At 40.9% G+C, this 23091-nt stretch overlaps 1 protein-coding gene across 12 annotated transcripts in view; it reads left to right on the top strand.

The window, feature by feature from the left end:
• Positions 1-23091, top strand: part of FMNL2 (formin like 2) — a 311765-nt gene that overhangs the window by 201029 nt on the left and 87645 nt on the right. For all 12 annotated transcript variants that reach the window (XM_086718606.1, XM_025933206.2, XM_086718614.1 and 9 more), the window contains exons 3-5: positions 5697-5777; positions 11053-11129; positions 20914-20997. In XM_086718606.1, coding sequence (XP_086574732.1) covers positions 5697-5777; positions 11053-11129; positions 20914-20997 — 242 coding nt within the window. The remainder of the gene's footprint in view (positions 1-5696; positions 5778-11052; positions 11130-20913; positions 20998-23091) is intronic.

The raw sequence follows: 23091 nt of genomic DNA on the forward strand, positions 1-23091 counted from the left end.
CTTAGTCTTGAACCTTAGTTATTAAGTGGAATCCAATAAATGCTTTGCCTTTTCCTTTTCTGCAGAGCAGGCCTCTGCATAGGCAAGGTAACCTTCCTGGTGGCCAGTGAGGGGAGGCAGGAGGCTAGCTAGCATAAGCATTAGTAGATTGAATTAGTGAGAAATGTGTAATTATGGAAGTCATTAGGAGATACACCAGGAGAGATACCATAGAGGTTTATCCACAAATGTCCTTTAGCTGTGACATTAGTTTGAGCTAATTTATATCTAGCACAGAACCCACTGGGTATGGGCCCTGTACAGAGTGTTGACAATCTGTTTACATGCTTTTAAACTTTAAAAACTTACCCCTAATTTATGAGAGACGTGACTTGTATAGGATTTTTAGAAGAAGTTTAATTTTTTGAACATTATTAAGTCTATGTGCCAAGTATTCTTCTTTGTACTGGAACTCAAATAGAACATGTTTCTACCCTTTTAAAAGCTTTTATTCTATCAAAAGCTAGATGAGCACATTTACTGTGGTATAGTAGAACAAGGATCAGAGAGTCAGAAAGCTTGAGTTTGAATCTTTGATCTGATGTGTGTGTGTGTGTGTGTGTGTGTGTGTGTGTGTGTGTGTGTGTGTGTGTGTGTCTGATTTAAGGCAGATAATTTATCTCTGAACTTCACTTCCCCCATCTATGAAATGGAGTTAATATCTACTTACCACATAGGGAGGCTTGAGTGTGATAAGAGGTTTAAAGAATATGATAAACTGTAAAGTGTTACTGAAAGATAAGTCAACAATCTTTTAGAAACAAGAAGCACTGCCCCAGATGGAAAGGTAATTGTCTTCTTGGGTTTGCATTAATAAAGTCGTTTTTAGCAGGGAGAAGAAATTTTGAGATCATTACTGGAGAAATTTAACTCCTAGGTTTCTAATTTATTAAAATACTTGCAATTGACATGTCAGCTTAATGAGGATTCTGTGATTCTTGGATGTGAAGGTGACCTGGCTGTGACATCTGTCATCCCATTAATCCTTCACCACTCCTTGTGTGTCCTTCCCTAAGTTGTGCTCTTGGTCTAAGAAGAGCACCATCCTTGATAGAGGAGTGCCTTTCTTCAGTCAGAAGTGTATAAGTAGCTGCATTCCCTTGCTACAGCCTCCAAACAAGCTCTCAAAGTCCATTTGGAGTAGAACGTAGGGTGTCAAGCTTGCAAGACTCCAGACACATCCAAATGAGGCACTGCACATGGCAGGCTGCCTTTCCTTGGGGGAAAAAGATTCTCTGGTCCTAAGGTTTGTTCCCTCCCAGTGCATTTTGTGGCCTGGTGTCCTGAATGTTAAGAGGTAACTGTGCACTCTTTGCTTTGAATGCTTCTGGGGAATGATTAAAAAGCCCCAGAGCAATTGTTATTTCCCATCCAGAAACGTTTCATGAAGAAAGTTTGATCACACAAAGAGATAAATGGCAGGAGGTCAAGATGGTGGTCATGTTATATAAGTGGACATTTTGAAGGAAATTTGGATTTTATTTTTTTATTATATATATTTTTTGTTTTAGAGAGCATGAGTAGGGGAGAGGGGCACTGGGAGAAAGAGAGAAGAGACTCTTAAGCAGGCTCCATGCTCTGTGCAGAGCCCACTGCGGGGCTTGATCCCATGACCCTCAGATCATGACTTGGGCTGAAGTCAAGAGTGAGATGCTCAACTGATTGAGCCACCCAGGCACCCCCGAAATTAGTATTTTAAAAGCTCTTCCGGGGCGCCTGGGTGGCGCAGTCGGTTAAGCGTCCAACTTCAGCCAGGTCACGATCTCGCGGTCCGTGAGTTCGAGCCCCGCGTCAGGCTCTGGGCTGATGGCTCGGAGCCTGGAGCCTGTTTCCGATTCTGTGTCTCCCTCTCTCTCTGCCCCTCCCCCGTTCATGCTCTGTCTCTGTCCCAAAAATAAATAAAAACGTTGAAGAAAAAGAAAAAAAAAATTTAAAAGCTCTTCCAAATGACATCAGTTCATATTGACAAATCACCATGATTAAAGAATACTTTTATCCCCAAGAAGAATATTTCTGTATAATGGGACTCAAGTCATTAAGCTACTCGTGTCAGTGTGATGTTGGGCAAGGACGTAACTAGTTATTGAAAATCGCTCATGGGATAAGCAGACCTGGAGGTGAGGATGATGGAAAACTGCCAGCCAAGGCGTTTTTGGCTTTCAGTGCAAAACCCCAAATTCTAATATATAGAGGAAAAAACTGTTAATTTAAATAAATACAATGCTAGTAATCCTTCCAATGTCCTTCAGAGTAAATGTGTTTTGGCGAGGTGCTGATACTCTCCAGAGTAGTTACCCAAATGTTTTTATTGTGCAAACGGCCATATTGAAGACACGGGGCAGGCGGGGGCGGGGGGAAGAGGTTTGGTGAGCCAGATGCTGGATGTGTAAATCAAATAGTAGCCCCTTTTGAGATTAGACAGACAACTCCAGGTTTTAGGAAAATGACTGGGGCTTTCTTTGTATTCTTTCTCCATACCAGTTTTATTTAAATCCCTGGATGGAGGCTTGAATTTTCTGAGTAGTAGATACAATGTAGACCTCCTATGTTGTGAAGCGTCAGGCTTCTTTATGTTCTGTTGTGGTTTTTTTGTTTTGTTTTGTTTTGGAAATAGATTAGTAAATTATTCAAACAAATGAAAACTGTGTAACAACAGCAAATTTTTGTAAGGGCATTGGAAAAAGTATGTATTAATTACAGACTTCTATAATTTCAGGGGAATAATTAAAAGGAAATACTTACAGGATCAATAAATGCATATTTGATAAAGCCCCTCTGGATCACGACAGTCTTGAGCAGAAAATGGAGAAAGGTGCATTTATTGATTGTCAAAAATGGGATTCACTAATTGAGTGGATGACAATATGTTACATGTGCTAGTCAACCAGATCGTGTTGTTTTAAAGGAAAAAATACAGCTCTTCTGTTGTGAAGATATTATGTACAAGAACAGTCATTAGACATCTCTCAGCAACTGTCCATAGATTTAAATGTCGGTCCTCAGGTAAATACCACATTGGTCAGAGTAAACTTAATGTTGAGTTTCCTGTGTTCAGGACCTTATATTTAGAGGTAGGAGGTATTTGCTATAGCACAACGGAACACAGTTTGAGTTGTTACTGGCCATAGGAATTTTAAATTTGGATAATTGGATTGTATTATTAAAAAGAGTAAGTTTTTCTGATATCCTGATATATCTCTGGCATTATCTATTGTCATACATAAGGTTGGATATAGTAACTGGCTTCTAGATAGTTTATCAGTTCATTTTTTGGAGTTTTTTTGTGATTATTTTAGTCTTCAGCTGGGCTATTGTTAAAGCCCTGTGGCAGTTGGATCCTATCTGGCCCCTTAGTGAAGTGATGGTGATTTAAAAACAAACAAACAAACAAAAACAGAAAAAGAAAAAGGACTTTATACATAGACTAATGACACTAGAGATGTCAAATACCTGTGAATTGTTATTTAGAAGTTGCTCGCAGATTGGAAAATGGGGGAGGGGGGAATAATTACAAACATGCTGATCTTTTTTGTTAACAGCTATGTTGAGAATCAGTTCATCTACTCTAAAACGTCTCCTGATCATCTTCTTAAATGTTTATTTATGTTGAGAAAGAGAATCCCAGGAGCCTGAAGTGGGGCTTAATCTCATGAACCATGAGATGATGACCTGAGCCAAAATCAAGAGTTGGATGCTTAATTGACTGAGCCACTAAGGTGTGCCCCTGATCATTTTTAAATAAAGGGGAGGGGCGCCTGGGTGGCGCAGTCGGTTAAGCGTCCGACTTCAGCCAGGTCACGATCTCGCGTTCCGTGAGTTCGAGCCCCGCGTCGGGCTCTGGGCTGATGGCTCAGAGCCTGGAGCCTGTTTCCGATTCTGTGTCTCCCTCCCTCTCTCTCTGCCCCTCGCCCGTTCATGCTCTGTCTCTCTCTGTCCCAAAAATAAATAAACGTTGAAAAAAAAATTAAAAAAAAAATAATAAATAAATAAATAAAGGGGAAATATGGACAGTTGTCTCACTACAAGTCCCTTCCATCTATTTTAAAGCATTTTAAATAACAATAAAATGTATGTTTTCACTAATGAGATGATCGTTAGAAAAGCTTTTCTATATCTATAAGCAAGAAGACTTGAGTGGACCAGGAAGGATGTTGTGGTTCCCTGTGTTGGAAATACACATGCTTGAACATGCTGGCGAGTTGTCAGTGTTGTGAAATACTAAAACTCCATTGTGGCATAAGCAATAATCAGGTTAAAAAGAATTACTAGAAAAGCATCTTTTCAGGTTGTCGTTGGAGGAGGCCCTGATAAGAATTGTTTCGATTTCATGATAAATCTTAGTTTTTCCTTTTAGTGCTGATTCATTTAAACTTTTTTTGTGTGTGAAGGGTAGCATACATCCAGAGAAAGTTGTGAAACCTAAGAACAACACAATAAGTAGGATAAAGTCAGCACCTGTATGACTACTACTTGGGTCAAGAGAGAGAACCTTGTGGCCTCTTTGGTCACTTGGAATTTCCCTTCCCCCACTTTGATCCCCTGTCATTTTTATGCTAATCATCTCTTCTTCCATCCCCTAGATGTATAGGTATGTATCAATAAATAAAATCACCTATGTATATGTCCCTATTAAAATTTAATTTTGCCTGTTGTGTAAATCCATAGAAGTGAAGTCACATTCTTTTGGGCTCAACATCAGGTTTATAAGATCCATCCATATAGGAGAATATGGTACAGTTTGTTCATTTTCATTGGAATATAATGTACGATTATATGAACATAATACAAGCATTCATCCATTTTATAGTTTGTGGGCATTTGGGTTTTACCCAGTTTTTTACTGCTGCTTATTCTGCTTTGGACATTTACAGTCTGTAATACCTGATAACACGTGGGCATGAGTTTCTCAAAGTGTGCTTCCATCCATAGCATCTGTATACCATTTGTTAGTAATGCAGATTCTCAGGACCCATCCCCGATCTGCATTCAAATACTACCTTGAATATATATTATATATATTATATGCTTATTTTAGTGACCGTGCTTTTGCTACAAATATTTCCAGGTTTTCTAATTTGGAACTGCTTCGGGAACCCATTAATGATTATATACGTGCCTATGTACTCATACAAAGATACACTCATTGAGTCTCTTAGCAATTGACCCATTCCTCATTTTTGAAACAAATTAGTTTCATCCAGTTTGAGTCAAGTTTTTGGTATTTTTGAAAAGTAACGTTCAAAAGCACTATTTGCCAACATTGAAGATAGTCCAAAAAATATGCAGTAGATGGAAGACCTGCCCAAAGAGGACGTGAATGCACGTTGCGTGAAGCATCATTCTAGAATGACAGCAGCGGAGCACTGAAGACATACTGGACTGACTCCACAATAGGGCAGACGTGGGCTCAAATCCACTGCTAACACTGACTAGCTGTGTCGACTGAGTTTCTCTAAGCTTCGGTTTGCTTCTTTGCAAAGGGAGGATAATAACACTTACTCTAAAGATTCAAAACCATCAGTACATCAAGATCATCTGCAGGGTCACACTAGTAACTGTGAACGCATGTCAGCCGTGGATCAGCAGTATTAATCTGAGTGGGGTGGGTGGTCACACCTTCGTAGCCCTCATGCTTTTTACTTTTGTGCTTCCTGCAGGAACGATTCCAGGTGAAGAATCCTCCCCATACATACATTCAAAAGCTCAAAGGCTATCTGGATCCAGCTGTAACCAGGAAGGTAAGATGGATTTGTTTGCACTCTTTGCTGTCCCTTCCTCATTGGTGAGCGGGCACCTCCTGCACTGGAGGGGACTTTCCTTCCTCTGCATTATAGCCTCTGCTTGAGCCTCCAGCAAGACAGCCACCATGAGGAAACAAAGAAGAAAGCCATCCTTCTCATGTAAGGAGGTGTTAAAAAGTGCTTTCCTGAGATGGGAGTCATGTACCTCGGATGGTTATTGAGTCACTGCCATTTCCAATCACACAGGGCTGCGAGTCCAGAGGTGTTAAGGCCCCTCAGAAAGCAGGCTTAGCAAAGGGAATACTTGTCTTTCATGCTTTGGTGCATTTCCAGAGGCCTTGAAAAATCACTGTGGCTTTGTCATCCCAGCTGTGTGCTCATATCCTGTGTTGATGCTATTAGCAGCTTCCCCCGGGCCTAACCCTGCCCCTGGCCCCAAGAAGGTAGAGAGAGAATAGCTGATTCCGTTCTCAGCTGACTCTCTCCTTTTACAAACAAGCTGTGCTTTGTGCAGCCACACAATTGGTTTAAACTGATGCCTTGTGGTAAAGCATGTAGCCTGGCACAGCCCCGCGGGCTGGGATCGGTCCTGGGATGTCTCAGGGCAGAGCTGTCCTCACTCAAGATGGGTACAGGCACTCTTCACCAGATAGCACTGGTTTTTTGGTTGACCTTCCACAACTCCTGCTTTCAAGGCTGCAGCAACAATAACTTGAGCTGAATTTCCTCTGTTTCAGTGTGTGACTCATGAAAGAAAGGCACACTTTCCCTAGTTGCCCACTGTTTCTAGGGCTCTTGTAATTCTTTTCAAATCTTTTTATCTTCTGCTTCCACTCTAAACATCTCCACCACCCCCATCCAAGAAAATCGAGCAAATGAGAACAGCTTTTACTTCCTTTTGGAAGTTTCCTGACCTTTTGTCCTGTGGTTAATATGAGACAAGCAGAAGAAATACAATCTAGGGGTGATGGACTGTAGACCTTTACTGTCAGCTAGATGCCATATGTGACTTGACTGTGGTGCAGACTCCTCTTCTAAGAATGTACCTGTCAAAGTATCATAATATCCCCACCCCACAAATATGGCTCACGCATGTTCTTTTCTTAAAAGAGCCTCTGTCAGTTCCCCTGAATGAGTCTGTCCCCTCTTTCTTGTCTCCTTTTCCAAGGATATAGCAGCCTTCAGATTCATCAGATTACAGAGGGTTAGATGAAGGCACCACCCCACTTCCCCAACACAACCCAAAAAAAAACCAGGAGAATTTTTTGGCTGTTTCTTTTTATAGGGGCAGCAAGATTGTGTTTTATTATTTTTAATTTTATTATTATTTTTTTTAGAGAGTGTGTGTGCCCATGCTAGTGGCGGAGGGGCAGAGAGAGAGGGAGGGAGAGAGTCTCAAGCAGGCTCCATGCCTAGTGCAGAGCCCAACACAGGGCTCGATGTCACGACCCTGGGATCATGACTTGAACCGAAATCAAGAGTCAGACTCTCAACTGACTGAGCCACTGAGGTGCCCTAAGATTCTGTTTTAGAAATAATTTCAGAAATTCCCCAACTTCGGGATGCCTGGGTGGCTCAGTCAGTTAAGCGTCTGACTTTGGCTCAGGTCATGACTTCATGGTTCGTGAGTTCGAGCCCCGCCTCGAGCTCTGTGCTGACAGTTTGGAGCCTGGAGCCTGCTTTGGATTCTGTGTCTCTCTCTCTGCCTCTCCCCCACTTACACTCTATCTCTGTCTCTCAAAAATTAAATGTTAAATTAAAAAAAAATAAATTCCCTAATTTATAAACCTTCAGGCGGTGGCTCAGACCCTAGGATTAGGAACCCTCATGTTGCTAAATGAGGCAGAAACGTTGGTGTTTATGCGTAGACTGAGTGCTCCTCTCATTTACAGCAAGTTCCATTCCCAATTACCTCAACATTTCTCAGATTCTTAGGAAAAAGGAGAGGATAAGAATACTCCTCGAGAACGCTTCTCTGAGTCCATCCTCAAGTTCTGTAAGAAGGAGATGTTTGGAGAGAAAAGGTGGCTTTCTCCTGGAAAAGGCCCAGTTCTCTTCTGGAACCATTATTCCTGAGCTAAGCGAAGAATGTAAAACAAATAAGCTGTTTAGAGAGTGTTTTGCTCCATTGCAAATAACTTCATAAAGGACAAAGATGAGGATATCTGTGTGGGCTGACCTTCACTCCTGACCAGATGCCGGACCATGTGTTCACCTGAGTGGCCTGCTTTGGTCTGTGCCTTGCCTTTCAAGATCAGTCATTCTGCTGAGAAAAAGATAAAATGGATGTTGAATCAACCACCCTTGCACTTTCTGTCAGGAGCTGGCAGTAGGAAATGATCTTTTCCACTCAACTTAATGCTCATGCTTAAAGCCTGGAAAGAGGAAATTTTGCTTGGAAAAAGGCACGGCTTGCAGTTAGAACAGGTTTGAGATTCTCAGCTGTACTACAGTGAGGAAAAGGGAAGATTTCAAATCGGGATTTTCAATTTTAGCCAAACAGTCTAGACTGAGTTGTCTTCCCTAACCTGTGTCTGGAGAGCTTAAATACTTTAACTCATTTATCTTTTGTTCACATTGAATAGAAGATACTTAATTTGCTGTCTTGTAAGAACATTTCTTAAGCATATTCTGTTTAGATTTTCTGCTAAATAGTTTTAAGTGAAATCCTGGAGGGCAGGGGAGGAAGAGCCTAAATTCTATATCTCTGTGACCAGGACTCTGCAAAATAGCCTCCTCATTGAATACCAGGCGGTGCTGGTGTGTGATTTGGGGAGGTGCATTCATACGTCGCATGGGAAAAGACCATGAAGAAAGGAGTGTGGTTCTCTGCAGGCTGTGCAGTTGTGAAATGAGACCTATTGCGTGTATTTCCAGGGCTCCTCTGTGCGCTCATCCCTGGGCCTGCCTATAATGGAGAGGGCCAGGGGGAATGTTCCACACTACTCACTGATGGTACCTGGCTCCTTGTTGCTGCTCCCCACAAGCACATGGTTTTTGTGTGTGGTGTTTTGAAGCATTCTCAATACATTGTCGTGGCGCAGAGTGCTAACAGTCATTTCCTATGTGTTAGAGAGGTGGATGTCAAGGTTTCTCCATGGTCCCGAGTCCCGCTGACAGTTACACAGCCCTTGAGAGAATATAATACAGGGACAAAGTCAGTTTGGTTTTCTCTGTTACCATGCAGTTGTAAAACTGTAGTGCCTGCCATAGTAAATGCCTGAGAAATGTTATCTGCTACTGTTGTCGTTCCTGGTATCTCCTGGTGTTTTGATGGAGTTGCTCTATTTTGATGTATGCCTCTTAGCCCTTCGGCAGATCCTCTTTATACCCTATTGTGTCCTCGGTGCTACACAGGGTGCCCTTGTGGCTGATGATGAGCTTTCCCTGAGGACCAGCAAAGGCCATGGGGAATGAGTCAGAACTGTGCACAAAGCAAAGCTGGGAACGCTGAGTTGCTTTCTAAAAGGCCACATATGCAGATAGTCTGAGACTTGTGACTCTGACATGGGAATGGCCTCTCCAGAGCAGCCAGCAGGCCTGGGAATGGGTTCCTCAGCTGTGTGGCTGTAGACTGTGCCTCATCAGCGGTCCTCATTGCTGGAAAGCTCTTCAGGAGACACTGGGTTTGGATGTCCCTCCAACTGATACATAACTCTTCTGTCATTTCTTAGGCCTTTCTTGACAAAAGTGGGGAGTGGCTCTTTTTTCATTGTTTTGGGGATGTTTTAATTTCATCTATCTCAATATACCCAGATTCTAAAAACCAAGAAGGTCTTTGGAGTTCTTTAAGAATGGCAGTCAGAGGAAACCGTCAGATTGTTGGCTTCCTTGGGGCCCTGGTGAGAAGCAGGTGGGGGAAAGGAGAAGGTAACAGAAGTCCACCCTTGCTGAGCAGGCTTCCAGTCTTCACCGGGATACCAGGTCCTTCCTGTGGCATGGCAGGGCTTGGATCTGTCCACCGCACATCCTCCCTTTCCAGCCTTCCTCCATTCCTTCCTGTCCTTGGATGCCTTCGTCTTTGGAACTGGATGAGCCTATTTCCACCACAGTTGTGGTAACAGAGGAGAAGTGTCCCTAATATCCTGAGCTAGAATTCTCACAGCCTTTTCTTGAAAACTGTGTAACATGCAGGTGGTTTGGATTTGTAGCACAGAGAGCATAGAACTCTTCTTAAAAGGCATGGTGTATCAAATGTCCTACTTCCAGAGTGGCCTAAGACTTTGGTTACTCTAAATAAATGTTTCAGTAGGAAATCGTGTTCCTGACAACGGATGTGCATTGCAACTCAGTGATACACGGGGATTATTTAGAGTTCAGAGGATAAAGAAGCATATATTTACTAGCAGAGGGTGATTCATTGAAGAAAGAAAGACCTGAGGGGGTTCTAGAAGGATTGGTAGGGTTTTTATTGGCCAGGGAATGAGGAAGGACATTCCAAAAGTAGGAGGGACCTTCCAAATGAGGGCTCATAGGTAGAGGTAACTCTGAATGCTGACTTTTGGGAAATGTTACGCTCTATAGAAAATAACCTAACAGTCCTGAGATGGCTGCCTTAGAAAGACCACCTTGCAAGGGTGGCTCTTAGTTGGCACTTGGGAACTTGCATTTCAGGGGAGTTCATAACTTTCCCTGATAAGAAGGATTCGCTGTGCCTAAACTGTTCATGCCAACAATACAGCTTATGCTGACTGCCTTTTTTCTTCCTGGGAGTCTGGACTTGTGGTATGTGCTAGGCAGAGAATGCCTAAGTGACCAGCTCTCAATAAAAATGCTGGCGGACAGCTTTTCTGGTGGACGGCATTTCACAAATACTATCATTTGTGATTCCTCTGGGAGAAGACTGTTGGAAGCTTGTATCTGTTTTCTTCTGGACTTGACCCCGTGCACCTTTCCTTTTGCTTAGTGTGCAATAAATCTTAGCCATAAGGACAACTGTATGCTGAGTTCTAGGAGGGAGTCTTAGGAAATCATTGAAACTGGGGGTGGGTGGGTAAGGGAACCCCAACACTTAGGTATTTTGGTGAATATTGTAGGGTAGGGAAAAATAATGTACTTACTCAAAGACACCTAGTGTATATGATGTAAGTAATTTTTTAATCCTTTTGCACAAGCTAATTTTCATGATGAGAATAATTTGTGTGCTTTGCAAAAGGAAATGCAAGAGAAGCCCACTTTAAGAGCAGAGATGTTTTCATATTGTGTTAAACAAGCGGCAGTTATAGCAGTTGATGAAATCTTTTTTGTGAGATTATGTGTTCTTGAATTACAGAAATTCAGGCGGCGTGTTCAAGAATCCACACAAGTGCTAAGAGAACTGGAAATTTCTTTAAGAACCAACCATATTGGGTAAGTGAGCCCATTTAACATTTTAGCTTTAAGGCTTTTGGACACTTTACCAAAAGGCTGAATCATATCCAAAGAATTCAGCTTCCTTGTTGATCATTACAGATTAAGAGACTGAGGTTTAGATGGGCGGAGCCGTTGTTAGTACTTGAGCTGCTATCAGTAGAAGCAGGACAGACGGTCTTTGATTCGGATATTAATAACAATCCTAAAATTCTTTGCTTGGATGCAGTGATAGTGCTTGGTCTCTTGTGTGTATAACAATTCCTGGCAAATCAGGAACTCGCAAACAAGTAATGTATCCTGGGATCCTGGAGGATCTCTCAGGGAAGTCTTGCACCTGGTTAGTTGAAGTTGCTTCATTGTGCTTTCTTCAGCTCCAGAAGGGACAAGAAACTGGAATGATGTCACCTGACGCCCCTCATTGCACTTAGGTGTTCTGAGTATCTCTGTCCTGCATCCCTAGACTTCAGGACCAGGAGTGTAAATCCACTCCGAAAGATAAAGTTGGGAGAATCTTAACACTAAGCATTTCTGGGAATTTTGCATGCGACTTGCCTCTAGCGAGTACAACTGTATTGCATTCTCCCTTACTCCTAGAATGGCATAATTGTACAGTACCTTAGAATAAGAGGATTCATCTCCAAGGCAGAATGATATCAGATATGCTCTTTTGCAGCTTTAGTTCTTCGGACATACCTGTTTAACACCCAGCCAGTTATTTAGCCCCTCTGTGTTTTGATTCTTTGAATTTAACAGAGAGAAGATTATAGACTTTAGATCTTTCAGAATTTTTTCCTGCGACATTCTTTGCAAGTCTATTCGAAATGAAGTTTTGCATGTATGTTACATTACAATTTTGCAGATTATTATGTAAAACAAATACACTCCAGCAATCATAGTTTACTTCTACTTCAGGCTGTGCTTTGGTATAAGCCATTCAAATGGTTCATTTCCACAGTTATTTCAGAATAAGCTTTTAAAAAAAATTTTTTTTATGTTTTTATTTATTTTTGAGATACAGCGTGAGAGGGGGAGGGGCAGAGAGAGAGAGGGAAACTCAGAATCCAAAGCAGGCGCCAGGCTCTGAGCTGTCAGCACAGAGCCGGGCACAGGGCTCAAACTCAGGTACTGCGAGATCATGACCTGAGCCGAAGTCAGATACTTAACTGACTGAGCCACCCAGGCGCCCCAGAATAAGCTTTTTTAAATTGCAGATAATGCAAGGTTGATTTATCGGTGATGAAGCTTGGGTGAGAATGTTCATTTCCTAAAGGATAACTGCACATTTGTCACCTTGAGAATGAAGTATTTGGAAAATGAACTGATTTCTAAAGTTGATAATCACTTTGTCCAAGAAAATGGACTGTCAAGCAGTGGGTCATAGAATCATGGTATTAGAACTGGAAGAGAAGTTAAGGATTACCTAGTTCTTCATTTACAGATGAAAAACATTCAAGACCAGAGAAGGTGAGTAACTCCTATAAAGTCTATGGCTGTACAGCCAGGTGCTGTGGTTCAAAATGCCGTGTTCTTTTTCTTACATAGTCTAATCTGACAGCTCTTTCCCCGAAAGGAAGTAAGGTAATCAGGGCCCTGGGATCAAAGCAATGAGGCTTGTCTTTTGGGGGTGAAAGTGGTGGTGATTTAATACAGTTGGGCATCCAAGCTTAGGAAACTCAAATACTTTCCAATATTTACAGATCAGGAACTAGATTCCATTTGGTAAGGTCCAACCCTGGACTGTTGGCACTTCTTCTTGACTGACAATGGTAGAATGAGCTGCAGCCAGGGTTTCTACAAATTGTCAAAGAGCATTGCTGAAATAATGTGAAATTGACCATCAAATACCAAAGCAAGACAATCCTTTCTGATACAAAGTTGGCTGAAGAGAAGAGCCTGGGTTGGCCTGGAGCCAGTGCAAATCTGCAAGCAATCCGAGTAGTTTGCTGTTTAGGATACTATAGGCATGTTGAAAGATTCTTACATTTCTTTCATCTTTAGCATCTGAAGTTTCCCTTTGTCTACCACCTATTGTGTGAGACTTTGTGAAAGCTTTGGCTCGAGCAGCAGAAAAATTCATGGCGGCTCATTTTCTGGTTGCATACAACCATTTTTTGGCTTCTCCTTATATGGAATGAAGCCACGCACCAGGGCTTTGACCTATCTTGACTGTCCTGAAAATCCAAACTTGAACTGGACTCTTCATTATGGAAACTAACTGGCTTGACCTCATTTGATTGGAAAGTCTTTTGAAGAATTAGTAATATGAAAATCACCAATTATTACAGTGAGGAATTCTTGGAATGCAATGTGCTATATAAGGTATTCATAGATTTTATTGCCCTTTATTGAGGTACCATAATAGAAGAATAATTGGGTGTCCATTGTCTTATGGAAAAAGAGATCTTGGTTCAGATTTTTGCTGTGCTCTTGATTAGTTATTAAATAAGTTATTTAGATGAGTTGCATAAGCTCTTTGTACTTTGTGACCTAAGTTAACTTCTTATCTATAAAATGAGGATATTATTTACCAATATGAATGTTGTAAGGTTAAATGAGATAACTTATGAAAGACCTAATATAGGCTCTAATACATAATAGTTACTCAAAATATGATAACTATTATTGTTAGGCTTATTGAAAATAATGTTTAATAATAATTCAATAATATTATTTTACCTCTAAGGAATTCCATGCAGAGATTGTTACTTTCTCTGTCTAAAATGACCCTGACACCTAGGAAATTGTGATTCCCAGAAATTAAAAGGAAGAATTACATTTAAAATCTACTTGTCTTGTAAAGGTTATTCTTGGCACATGCTTGTATTGTAAGCCTAAAGTCTGAGACTTTGCTGAGATAACATTCCAAGGTACAGCTTTGTCCAGCAAAGGGTTTGTTCTGAGTTGTGATATAAGCCTAAAACTGTATAAATGGAAGCAATCTTCTGAGAAAGAAAATTAATTTTCTTTGAGCCAAATTGAAGTAAGAATTGGACTAGAAGTAATCTTATTCACTTACTCTTTAGGAACTATAATAATAGAGAAGAATTGGATTATGACTTATCCAAGCCCTTGAAATGACTTGAAATACCCTTGAAAGGAGCCAAGTACTGTGAGAACACTTTGGCTATGCAGTGTGAGTAGGCAGAGATATCTGTGGTGGTATTTTGGATGTCAGGGCGATAAGATTCAGGTGGTGGTGGTGGTGGTGGTGGTGGTGAGCTGGGTAGGTTTATGGGCTTTATTCCTGGCACTGAGGTAGAGGTTCTGTCTCTTTGCAGGTACTTTATTGTAACAAAACTCTCCATTAAGAGAGAAAATTACTTTTCATTCTGAGTGCAAGAACATAGATGTCCTGAAAGATGCTCATTTCACTTTATCTCATTGGAGCTGCAAGAATGGTCATGCGGTCGTGGGAGGAATGTGTCAGTTGGCAGGGAGAAGATTTGTGGAAAGGGGAAGGAGCCCAGAAACTGCTCAGTGAAGGTCTTTTCTCCTGCAATTCCCAGAATCTTGGTGAACAGGGTCTGGCTGGGCCAGGCCAGTGAAAAGAGAGAGAAGAATAACTAAGGCTTTTAACAGGTGTACGGCTGATTTGGGGTGTGTGTATATATCAAACTGTGCTATGATTAATTCATTCTTAAGTGTTGATTCTTAGAAATCCTAAAGATTATGATCTTGTCATTTATTAAATATGTTCATCGTGTTATTTCTTTTCTTTCTTTTTTTTTTTTTTTGTGTGTGTATGTTTATTTTTGAGAGAGAGTGGCAGAGCACAAGCCGGGGAGGGGCAGAGAGAGAAGGAGACACAGAATCTGAGGCAGGCTTCAGGCTCTGAGTTGTCAGCCCAGAGCCCGATGCGGGGCTGGAACCCACGAACTGTGAGATCATGACCTAAGCCGAAGTTGGATGCTTAACCGACTGAGCCACCCAGGCACCCCATCATTGTGTTATTTCTTACAAAAATCTTTTTATTATTGCCCTTTACCTCTGAGCCCCTGTTTATAGATGAGGAAAGTTAGAGTCAGTTACTAATTGTCTTGCTTCAGTCCACACAATTGAGAAGCACTGAGATTTGAACCTTGATATGTCCAAACATAAAGTCCATTATCTGAACCAGCAGTTTTTAAATTTTTTGATTTCAGGATTCCTTTGCTCTTAAATTATTTTGAACCTTAATACGCTTTTGTTTGTGTGGGTTTTATCTCTTAATGTTTACCATATTGGAAATTTAACTGATGAATTTTCACTTTGCTTATTTAATAAAATTTAATTTTTATTTTAAAGTAAATATTTAATAAATACAAAGTTGTAAATACAAAATAATAAACATAGCACAAACAAGATATTTTGTGAGAAATATCTATTTTCCAAAGCAACAAGAAAAAAATAGTAACAGGAATGGCATTGATTTACATTTTTATAAATTTCTTTAATGTTTGCTTAATAGAAGGCAGCTGGATTCTGACTTCTTTGTCTGCATTTGATTTGTGGTAATATGTTGTATATGTATGTGAAGATGTACATGAAGAAAAACCGGCCTTACACACACATATGCACTTGAAAAAAGGAGTTTTAAATAACCTGCAGATAATTGTGGATATTCTTCTTTCATAGTACACCATCCTTCAATGAGTGGTAATTTCTTTGTAGAATCTGAAAGAATATCAATGGGCTTTTGTACTTGGTTAAACTAAAATTCACTGTGGGTTTTTTTTTTTTTTTAATGTTTATTTTGAAAGAGATAGCATGAGCTGGGGAGGGGTGGAGAGAGAGGGAGAAGGATCTGAAGTGGGCTTTGCACTGACAGCAATGAGCCTGATGTGGGTCTTGAACTCAGGAACTGTGAGATCATGACCAGAGCCAAAGTCAGACCGTCAACCGACTCAGCCACCCAGGTGACCCCACTGTTCTATCTTGAAAATTGAATGGGTCGTTCCACCCAGGCATAATTAGGGTAACATCATGAATTGGTTATTTGGAAAATATGGTTTCACTGAGTTTTTCTGATCTCTCAAAGATTGAGACATTTTATTCTACTATGAAAACATTCACATTCATTAATAATTATCAGTGTAATCTGAATATACTTTAAGGATTGGGGAGTTGTCAAGTTCGTGGTGGGGAATACAAGTGTTCCAGAATTTTTAGTTTTTTGTTTGAAACCTCATATTTTCTAATGGACAACAAATCCTCTCAGTTGTTTTCCTTGAAATGATACGCTCACTTCATTCACTTTTGAGAAAATGTCTGCCAAATACCCAAGACAGAGTAACTGTATTTGTTAGTCATTTTATGTTTCATGTAAAAAAAATAAATAAATAAAAAGTAAAGAACAACAAAAAAAACCCAACAACAACTTGTTCAGTTGGTGTCTCAAAAAACTGCACAAGTGCTTTTCCTGGAGTCAGCTGTGGCACTTGGGGAAAGTAGGGGAGAGAGGTTTATGTGGGCTTTCCATTTTGTTAGATAGAAAATTAAAAAGATACAAACTCATGGCACAAGCTTTACTAAAATCAGTATTTTTTTTTTATTGCTTCCTTAAGGACAGTTTAAAGTGAAGCTGACTTTTTTTCTCTCCCAAGTGCTCTGGGTGAAGAACACTAAATAGGTGTATTTTCTGCCAGTCGCAGTTTTCTCCACCATTTATTTTGTACCATCAGTGTGGGTGTCAGCACTGTGGAAAGCAATTACTATCTTAATATTTTTGTGAAAACAGTTTTAACTTCCCAAACCCCTCAGAGGGTCTCAGGGACCCCTAGTGATGTGTGGGCTGCACTAAGAACCGTTTGTGACACTGTCTTGAAGAATAGATTTGGCAGCTGATGGTTTATCTGAGTGATGCTTACCTTCTTTCTCTTGCTGCTTGTGATTTTTTTGCATGATTTTTCCTCAACTGCAGTTTCCGCCATGTATTAGGAGCACCTTCAAAAGGAGACTGGCAAAGGGAATTCACCACTGTCCCTTACCTTGTGATCTTGGGTCTGCTTTGTTTAATCTTAGAAATTTGGAGCCAAAAAGGTCCCTTGAGACTTCACTTTCTAGATCAGAACAATGAGTTTCTAAAGTTGGCCGGGTTCAGGGGTGGGGTGAGGAGAGTGGAAGCAGAGAGAAACGAGCAACTCTGAAACAACTTGAACCTGTCTATGATAAAACAGTAACTGTTGACATCTGCACATAGATTCCTTCCTTGAGTAAGAGTTTTTTTCAGAGCTCTTTTTCCTTATCATGGTCTCTTCCAGCTCCTGAGCAGCTGATTTGGAATTTGCCTAATTCAAATTTACAACATACGGTAATTACACTGAATCTGTGGGGGTACTCAGTGATGCATGCTATCAGAGTCAGAAATAATTCTTGTTTCCAGAACCTATAATCATCCAATTTGAAACGGTGTGCATGTTGGCAACATGTAAAACAAAACAAAAAAACTATATAATATGCACAGAAGTGAAAAATGGAAATAATTTTTTAGAGGAACCCTAAATTTATATGTCATTGCAGGATCATGTATGTGAATCTGCACAGTAGGGCTTCCATTTTTTTTATGCCTTTAGGTTAAAGATACTGCTTTGAAATTTGCCCAGTTTTCATCTTTACCCATTTTGTTTGTATACTGTTTCATCTCCTCAGAAGTTCACTCTCACCTCTGTTCTCTCCTCCACAGTATATCCCAAGTGTAGAGGGGCTAGGAATTGATAAGAGAGGGGAAAAAGTGAAGACTGTTTTGTTTTTTTTTCCCGTAAATGCATAGCCTTTTTGCTGAAATGACTTGGCTAACCTTGGATCGTTTGGCAAAGAGGATAAGGAGGTCAACCATGGTGGATTTAAAAAGGTTTTTTTTTAAATTATTAAGTTTATTTATTTTGAGAGAGAACGTGTGTGTGTGTGTGTGTGTGTGTGTGTGTACGTACAAGCAGGGGGAGGGGCAGAGAGAAGGAGAGACAGAATCCCAAGCAGGTTCCACATCATCATCATAGAACCTGATGCAGGGCTTGAACTCATGAACTGTGGGATCATGACCTGAGCCAAGATCAAGTCGGATGCTTAACCAACTGTGCCACCCAGGTCCCCCCACTGTGGTAGATTTTTATCTTACTCTTCCCTAAATCACCTAGGGGTGTCTGGGCCAGATCAAAGACCCAGGGAAGATCTCAGGGTTTAGAAAAAGAGATTAACCTCATGAAATTAAACCTCTCAGAGGCAGGAATTGTTACACTCTAGCCAACTTGTTAGGAACTGTGCAGTTTGTTCCTGCCTTTCACTGTGAAAATTATTTTTAAGGCACTTACTCTCAAAATCAGCAACTGGGGCTGGAGGCATCCATAATAGCATTGGATTCAAGAAAAAGAAGCTAGCTAAATAGTCTTTATCCCTGCATGAAAATGTGTTCATATTAGTACTTTGAGTCAAGAGAATTGTGGCTCCTGCCGTGCGTGGCTCCCTCCCTCCCTCCCTCCCTCTATTTTATTTAAACATTTTCTTATCTGTGAGTCATTTGCCTCCCATTTAGTTTGTGGCTAAAATCCGTGAGTTGGAAGTGCTGGTGGTTAAGGCAGTGATAGGTCCACAGGGTGTCCTGGACCATCTCTGCTCTTTAGAGGCTATGTCTAGAAAATCAACCAGAAGGAACTACAATAGTTGTTGTTCTCATCTTCTACACTGGAGTGTTTTTATGAGCCACTGAGATAGAAAGTGTAGAATTGAGATTGCTCTGTATCATCTGGAGTGTATGGTGACTCTTCATTCTAAAATGAAGACCTCCGTGCCCAGCCCCCAGGATTCATGCTGCATGCCTGCCATTGAGGGCCAGTTTCAATCACCCAGCCAGAGCTCACAGGCCAGGCCACTGGAGAGGCCTTGGAGAAGCTAAGAGGCTTGAGTTTCCAGAGCAGCTAGTGAGCGGATTTCCATAGTGACTGCCAGCCTTGCTTTAGTGTCCTACCATTTATAAAAAGAAAATTTATTTACTATTTCTAGGCTTCTAATTATTTGCACTTAAAAATGTACCGTGCCTCCTGAGATCTAGCTGTAAAGGGAGAATAATTAAAATAAATCAACAAAGTATCCAGAGGCAGAAGCCAGGAGACGCTGTATGTGGTGGTTTTGAAGCCTGACGGGTGGCCAGCTCTTTTAGTTTTTGTCAGCTCTTTTTTTTTTTTTTTAAACGTTTATTTATTTTTGAGACAGAGACAGAGCATGAACGGGGGCGGGGCAGAGAGAGAGGGAGACACAGAATCAGAAGCAGGCTCCAGGCTCTGAGCCATCAGCCCAGAGCCCGATGCGGGGCTCGAACTCACGGACCGCGAGATCGTGACCTGAACTGAAGTCGGACGCTTAACCGACTGAGCCACCCAAGCGCCCCTTGTCAGCTCTTAAGAGACGTAACGGGTGGTGTTCCTTTACTTTCCTCTCTAGGTATCTTTTTGATATTATTTGCTTATATGTGGCTGTGTTAGGTGCATACATTTTGTGATAGCCTGCCTGAGACACTTGGGGGAAAATACGAGATAAGCTGCCTGCTTTTCCTACCTTGCTGCCTCCGGGGGCTACCTGCAGACCTGAGTTTGCATCATGGAGATGAGAGGAATACAACAAAGAATGAGCTTGAGGATAAAGGAAAAAAGGCCCCAAACAGAATTTAAAAACAGGCATCCTGAGTCCATCAGATTTTTTTTTTTCTTCAGTCAAGACGAAGATTTTAAGGGATTTTTCATCCTTAACAATACACGTACGATTGTCGTCCTGTTGTTATAACGGCTTGCGAAACTAGCTTCTAGAGTAGCAATCGTGTCCAGAGCTGGTGGGCCTGTTTTTTGCTTGGTGTTTTTGGAGGAAGGAAACCAGTTTTGGAACGCATGTGGGTGATGTACCTCAAGTCCCATTTCTGTGATAGTAGCAGACTTTTTTACTTACTTGTCAGTACCTAGTGAAGGCTTATTAATCAGGTATCATGCATTCTTTGAAGATGAATGCCCTGGAGGAAATCCGTGGTAGCAAGTGTTTATCCTCAGTGCCTGAAGGTTCTGTTTGACCACTCTGCTTCATCTCTAGGAGTTATGGTGAAGTGCAAATAAAAATCAGTAAAAATTCTCACTGAACTGCATTCGAACCCACCATTTAAATGCAAGGTGATACTATTTAAAATGAATTAAAGAAAAACATGATCTGTCATGTCTTGGCTTTGATGATGGTATGCGGCGCCTGCAAGTTTTTAAGAGGTTTTAACATTCATGGAAAAAATTAAGCAAATAATTAACCCTATTGAATTTCCAGAAGCCCCTAAATGCTGGTTTCTCATTGGCTAGTTCAGTGTTTTCTGTGGCCTAGTGTGCCAAGAAGGACTTGAATGTGGATTTGGAATCATGCCTGAACTTCACTGCTTATGTCGTCACGTTCCTAGCTTGCCGCGTTCCCTGTGTAGTCTTGGCTCCTTTAACAAGCAGGCTGTGGGTCAGTTGTGGTAGAAAAAATACACTTAGCAGGTTCCTTTTTTAGAACACTTCCTACAGGTCACCTCAAGTCTCCTAAGCAGTAAAATGCAAGGGAGGCACATGTATACCTTTTGCCCCCTTTTCTTGCACGTTGAAATGCTGTGGTTTTTATATGTGGTTTTATATGTGGTTACCATATTGAAAAGTACCTACTTCGTGTGATGGAGTCTAGGTCTGCCTCCGTTATTTCCTTGAAGTGAAAGTTTCTGGTGGAACAGTAACTGTGTTCACTGGGCTTTCTCATGGCAGAGCATGTGATGAACCTCTGTGATAATTGTTTTTATTTTTAACAGATGGGTCAGAGAGTTTCTGAATGAAGAAAACAGGGGTCTTGATGTTCTAGTGGAATATCTATCATTTGCGCAGTACGCGGTCACGTAAGTAAAACTTGGCTTTTGGCTTTTGAATTTCATGTGGTCACAGAAGATGCAAGAGAGTGGTAAAATTACATACCGCATTGAGGGGGAGAAATCCAGCCGCAGATGTGGTAAGGTTTAAGGAGGTTTGTTTCTACTCAAGTAGCTAAAAGCAAATCACGTAATTGTTATTAGAAATGCTTTCAAGGCAGAAGTAAAACGGGGGAATAAAAATCACCCTTAGAGGAGTCCTTATTTTTAAAAGAGGTAACTTTCTTCAGTGCTCAAGTTACATTACGTCCATATGGTAGAATACCCTAGCAGATACTGAAAGAGGTATGTGATATACTGTTGAGTGAATAACACATGACACAGAAGAGTGACTTTCTTTTTATTAGAAAACAAAACAAAAATATATACATTTGTACGTGCTAGCAAATGCAGAGAAAATAATTGCAGATGGGGATACCAAATCTAGTGGGACTGAGGGGAGGAGTAAACAGAGGCTTTGCTTTTTTACTTGATGGGTATATTTGTGTTGTTTTGACTTCGCCTTCCTAAGGTGAGGGAGGAGAAAATTGGGGCAGAGCAGGAAAAAAAAAATCAATGTATTCAACCTTGTTTTTTGTTAATTCATAAAATTTTCCCATTTGCGAGGCTTCTGGAAGGATTTACAACAGGAATGAGAAATGTACATTTGGATGAGACATTTTCTTCTCCACATTCCCTCCTTTAGTAAAAAAAAAGCAAAAAGATTGCAGTATCCACCGATAGACTCTCTCACACACACAGATTGAGGAAGTAATACTTAATAATTATATTTACAATTTGTTTGGAAGACATTTTGACTTGGGTGATAGTGTTTTCCCCTCTCTCTGTGCTGCCTTTAAAAGCAGTAACTTGTTTTTTTATATCGCATCATTCCAAAGAAGTCCTAAGACTGAACCAGCTGTTATCTTAGAACTCTCAGCACTTCCTTGAGAATGCATGAGGAGAAAGCTGTAATTACTCCTACCTAACGGATGCAGAAATGACAGTATTAACTGAGACTAGCTTAATCAGTTTCAGGTTTGATAATTCTGGTGTATGATGTGAAGTAGAGTAAGAGACACCGATGGACAAGTTCTTAGCTTTTTAAGAAGTTGTCCTCTGAGGAATAACCCACTTTTTATAGCCTATTCTTCCAAAGGGGGTTTCTTGTCTATGTCCATCATGTCAAAAACTGCTAACCTCTTTTTCACTTTATATTCTGTGACAAACACGATAATACTACCCTGCTGCATTGTTTAAAATCTGAAGGAATGGTTATGGAATCGAGGAAAAGCTAAGAAATTTCAGTGCAAATTTCAATGGAAAAGGATGGCACGCTATGTATGAAATGTTTGCTGTGATTAACCCTTTACCTATATAACGATAGAGCCTGTGAACCAGTTTTCCCAAATGTACCCTCACTTAGGACCAGCAGAAAAAGGAGGTGCTACCACGAGGGGATCCTAGTTGTGGCATAAGATCAAACCCAGCAAAAGATCAGAACTCAGAGCTGTGGTTTCCTAATCTCATTTTTTTGGCGTTGCCTTTACATTCTCTGCTTGCTAGGTTTGGTTTGCTTTTGCCTTGTTTAGATAAGTTTTATATAAATACATAACTTACGTTCTTTCTTGAAACTAATGGGCTGAAAAGTTCCTTACTGTTTCTTGGCTTGTGACAGTTTCCTAGCCCAGGTAATGTGAACCAACAGGTTCATGTTCCATCCCTAAATAGGATGCTTAACTAAGGTGTGTGTTTCCTAATTCTGCTCTGTAAGGGGGGTGGGAAGGGTGAGCTGAGAGGAGTGGGAAGCTATGGAACAGCTGACCAGTGACTTGGGGGTTGCAGAGTGACTTGGCGAGAGTAACAGTGACACGGGTGATCTTGGGGTGCCCCCCTCAGCTTACCTTCTCCAGTATCAGTTGTAGACTTCTATTTTTAGTTCTTAAGGATTTGATTACTCAATCCCACCTCTTTTCTGTTCAGCTTTGCTTCCTGCATCCAAAAGCATGACAAAATGGCCAGATCCATTCACTAATGATACATCAGTGGCTCATCCGAGTTTGCAGATGACAATTCTGACGGAAT

Source organism: Puma concolor, chromosome C1 (genome assembly GCF_028749965.1).
Source record: "Puma concolor isolate L17-30 chromosome C1, mPumCon1.1.hap2, whole genome shotgun sequence".
In the NCBI taxonomy this organism is placed as follows: Eukaryota; Metazoa; Chordata; class Mammalia; order Carnivora; family Felidae; genus Puma; species Puma concolor.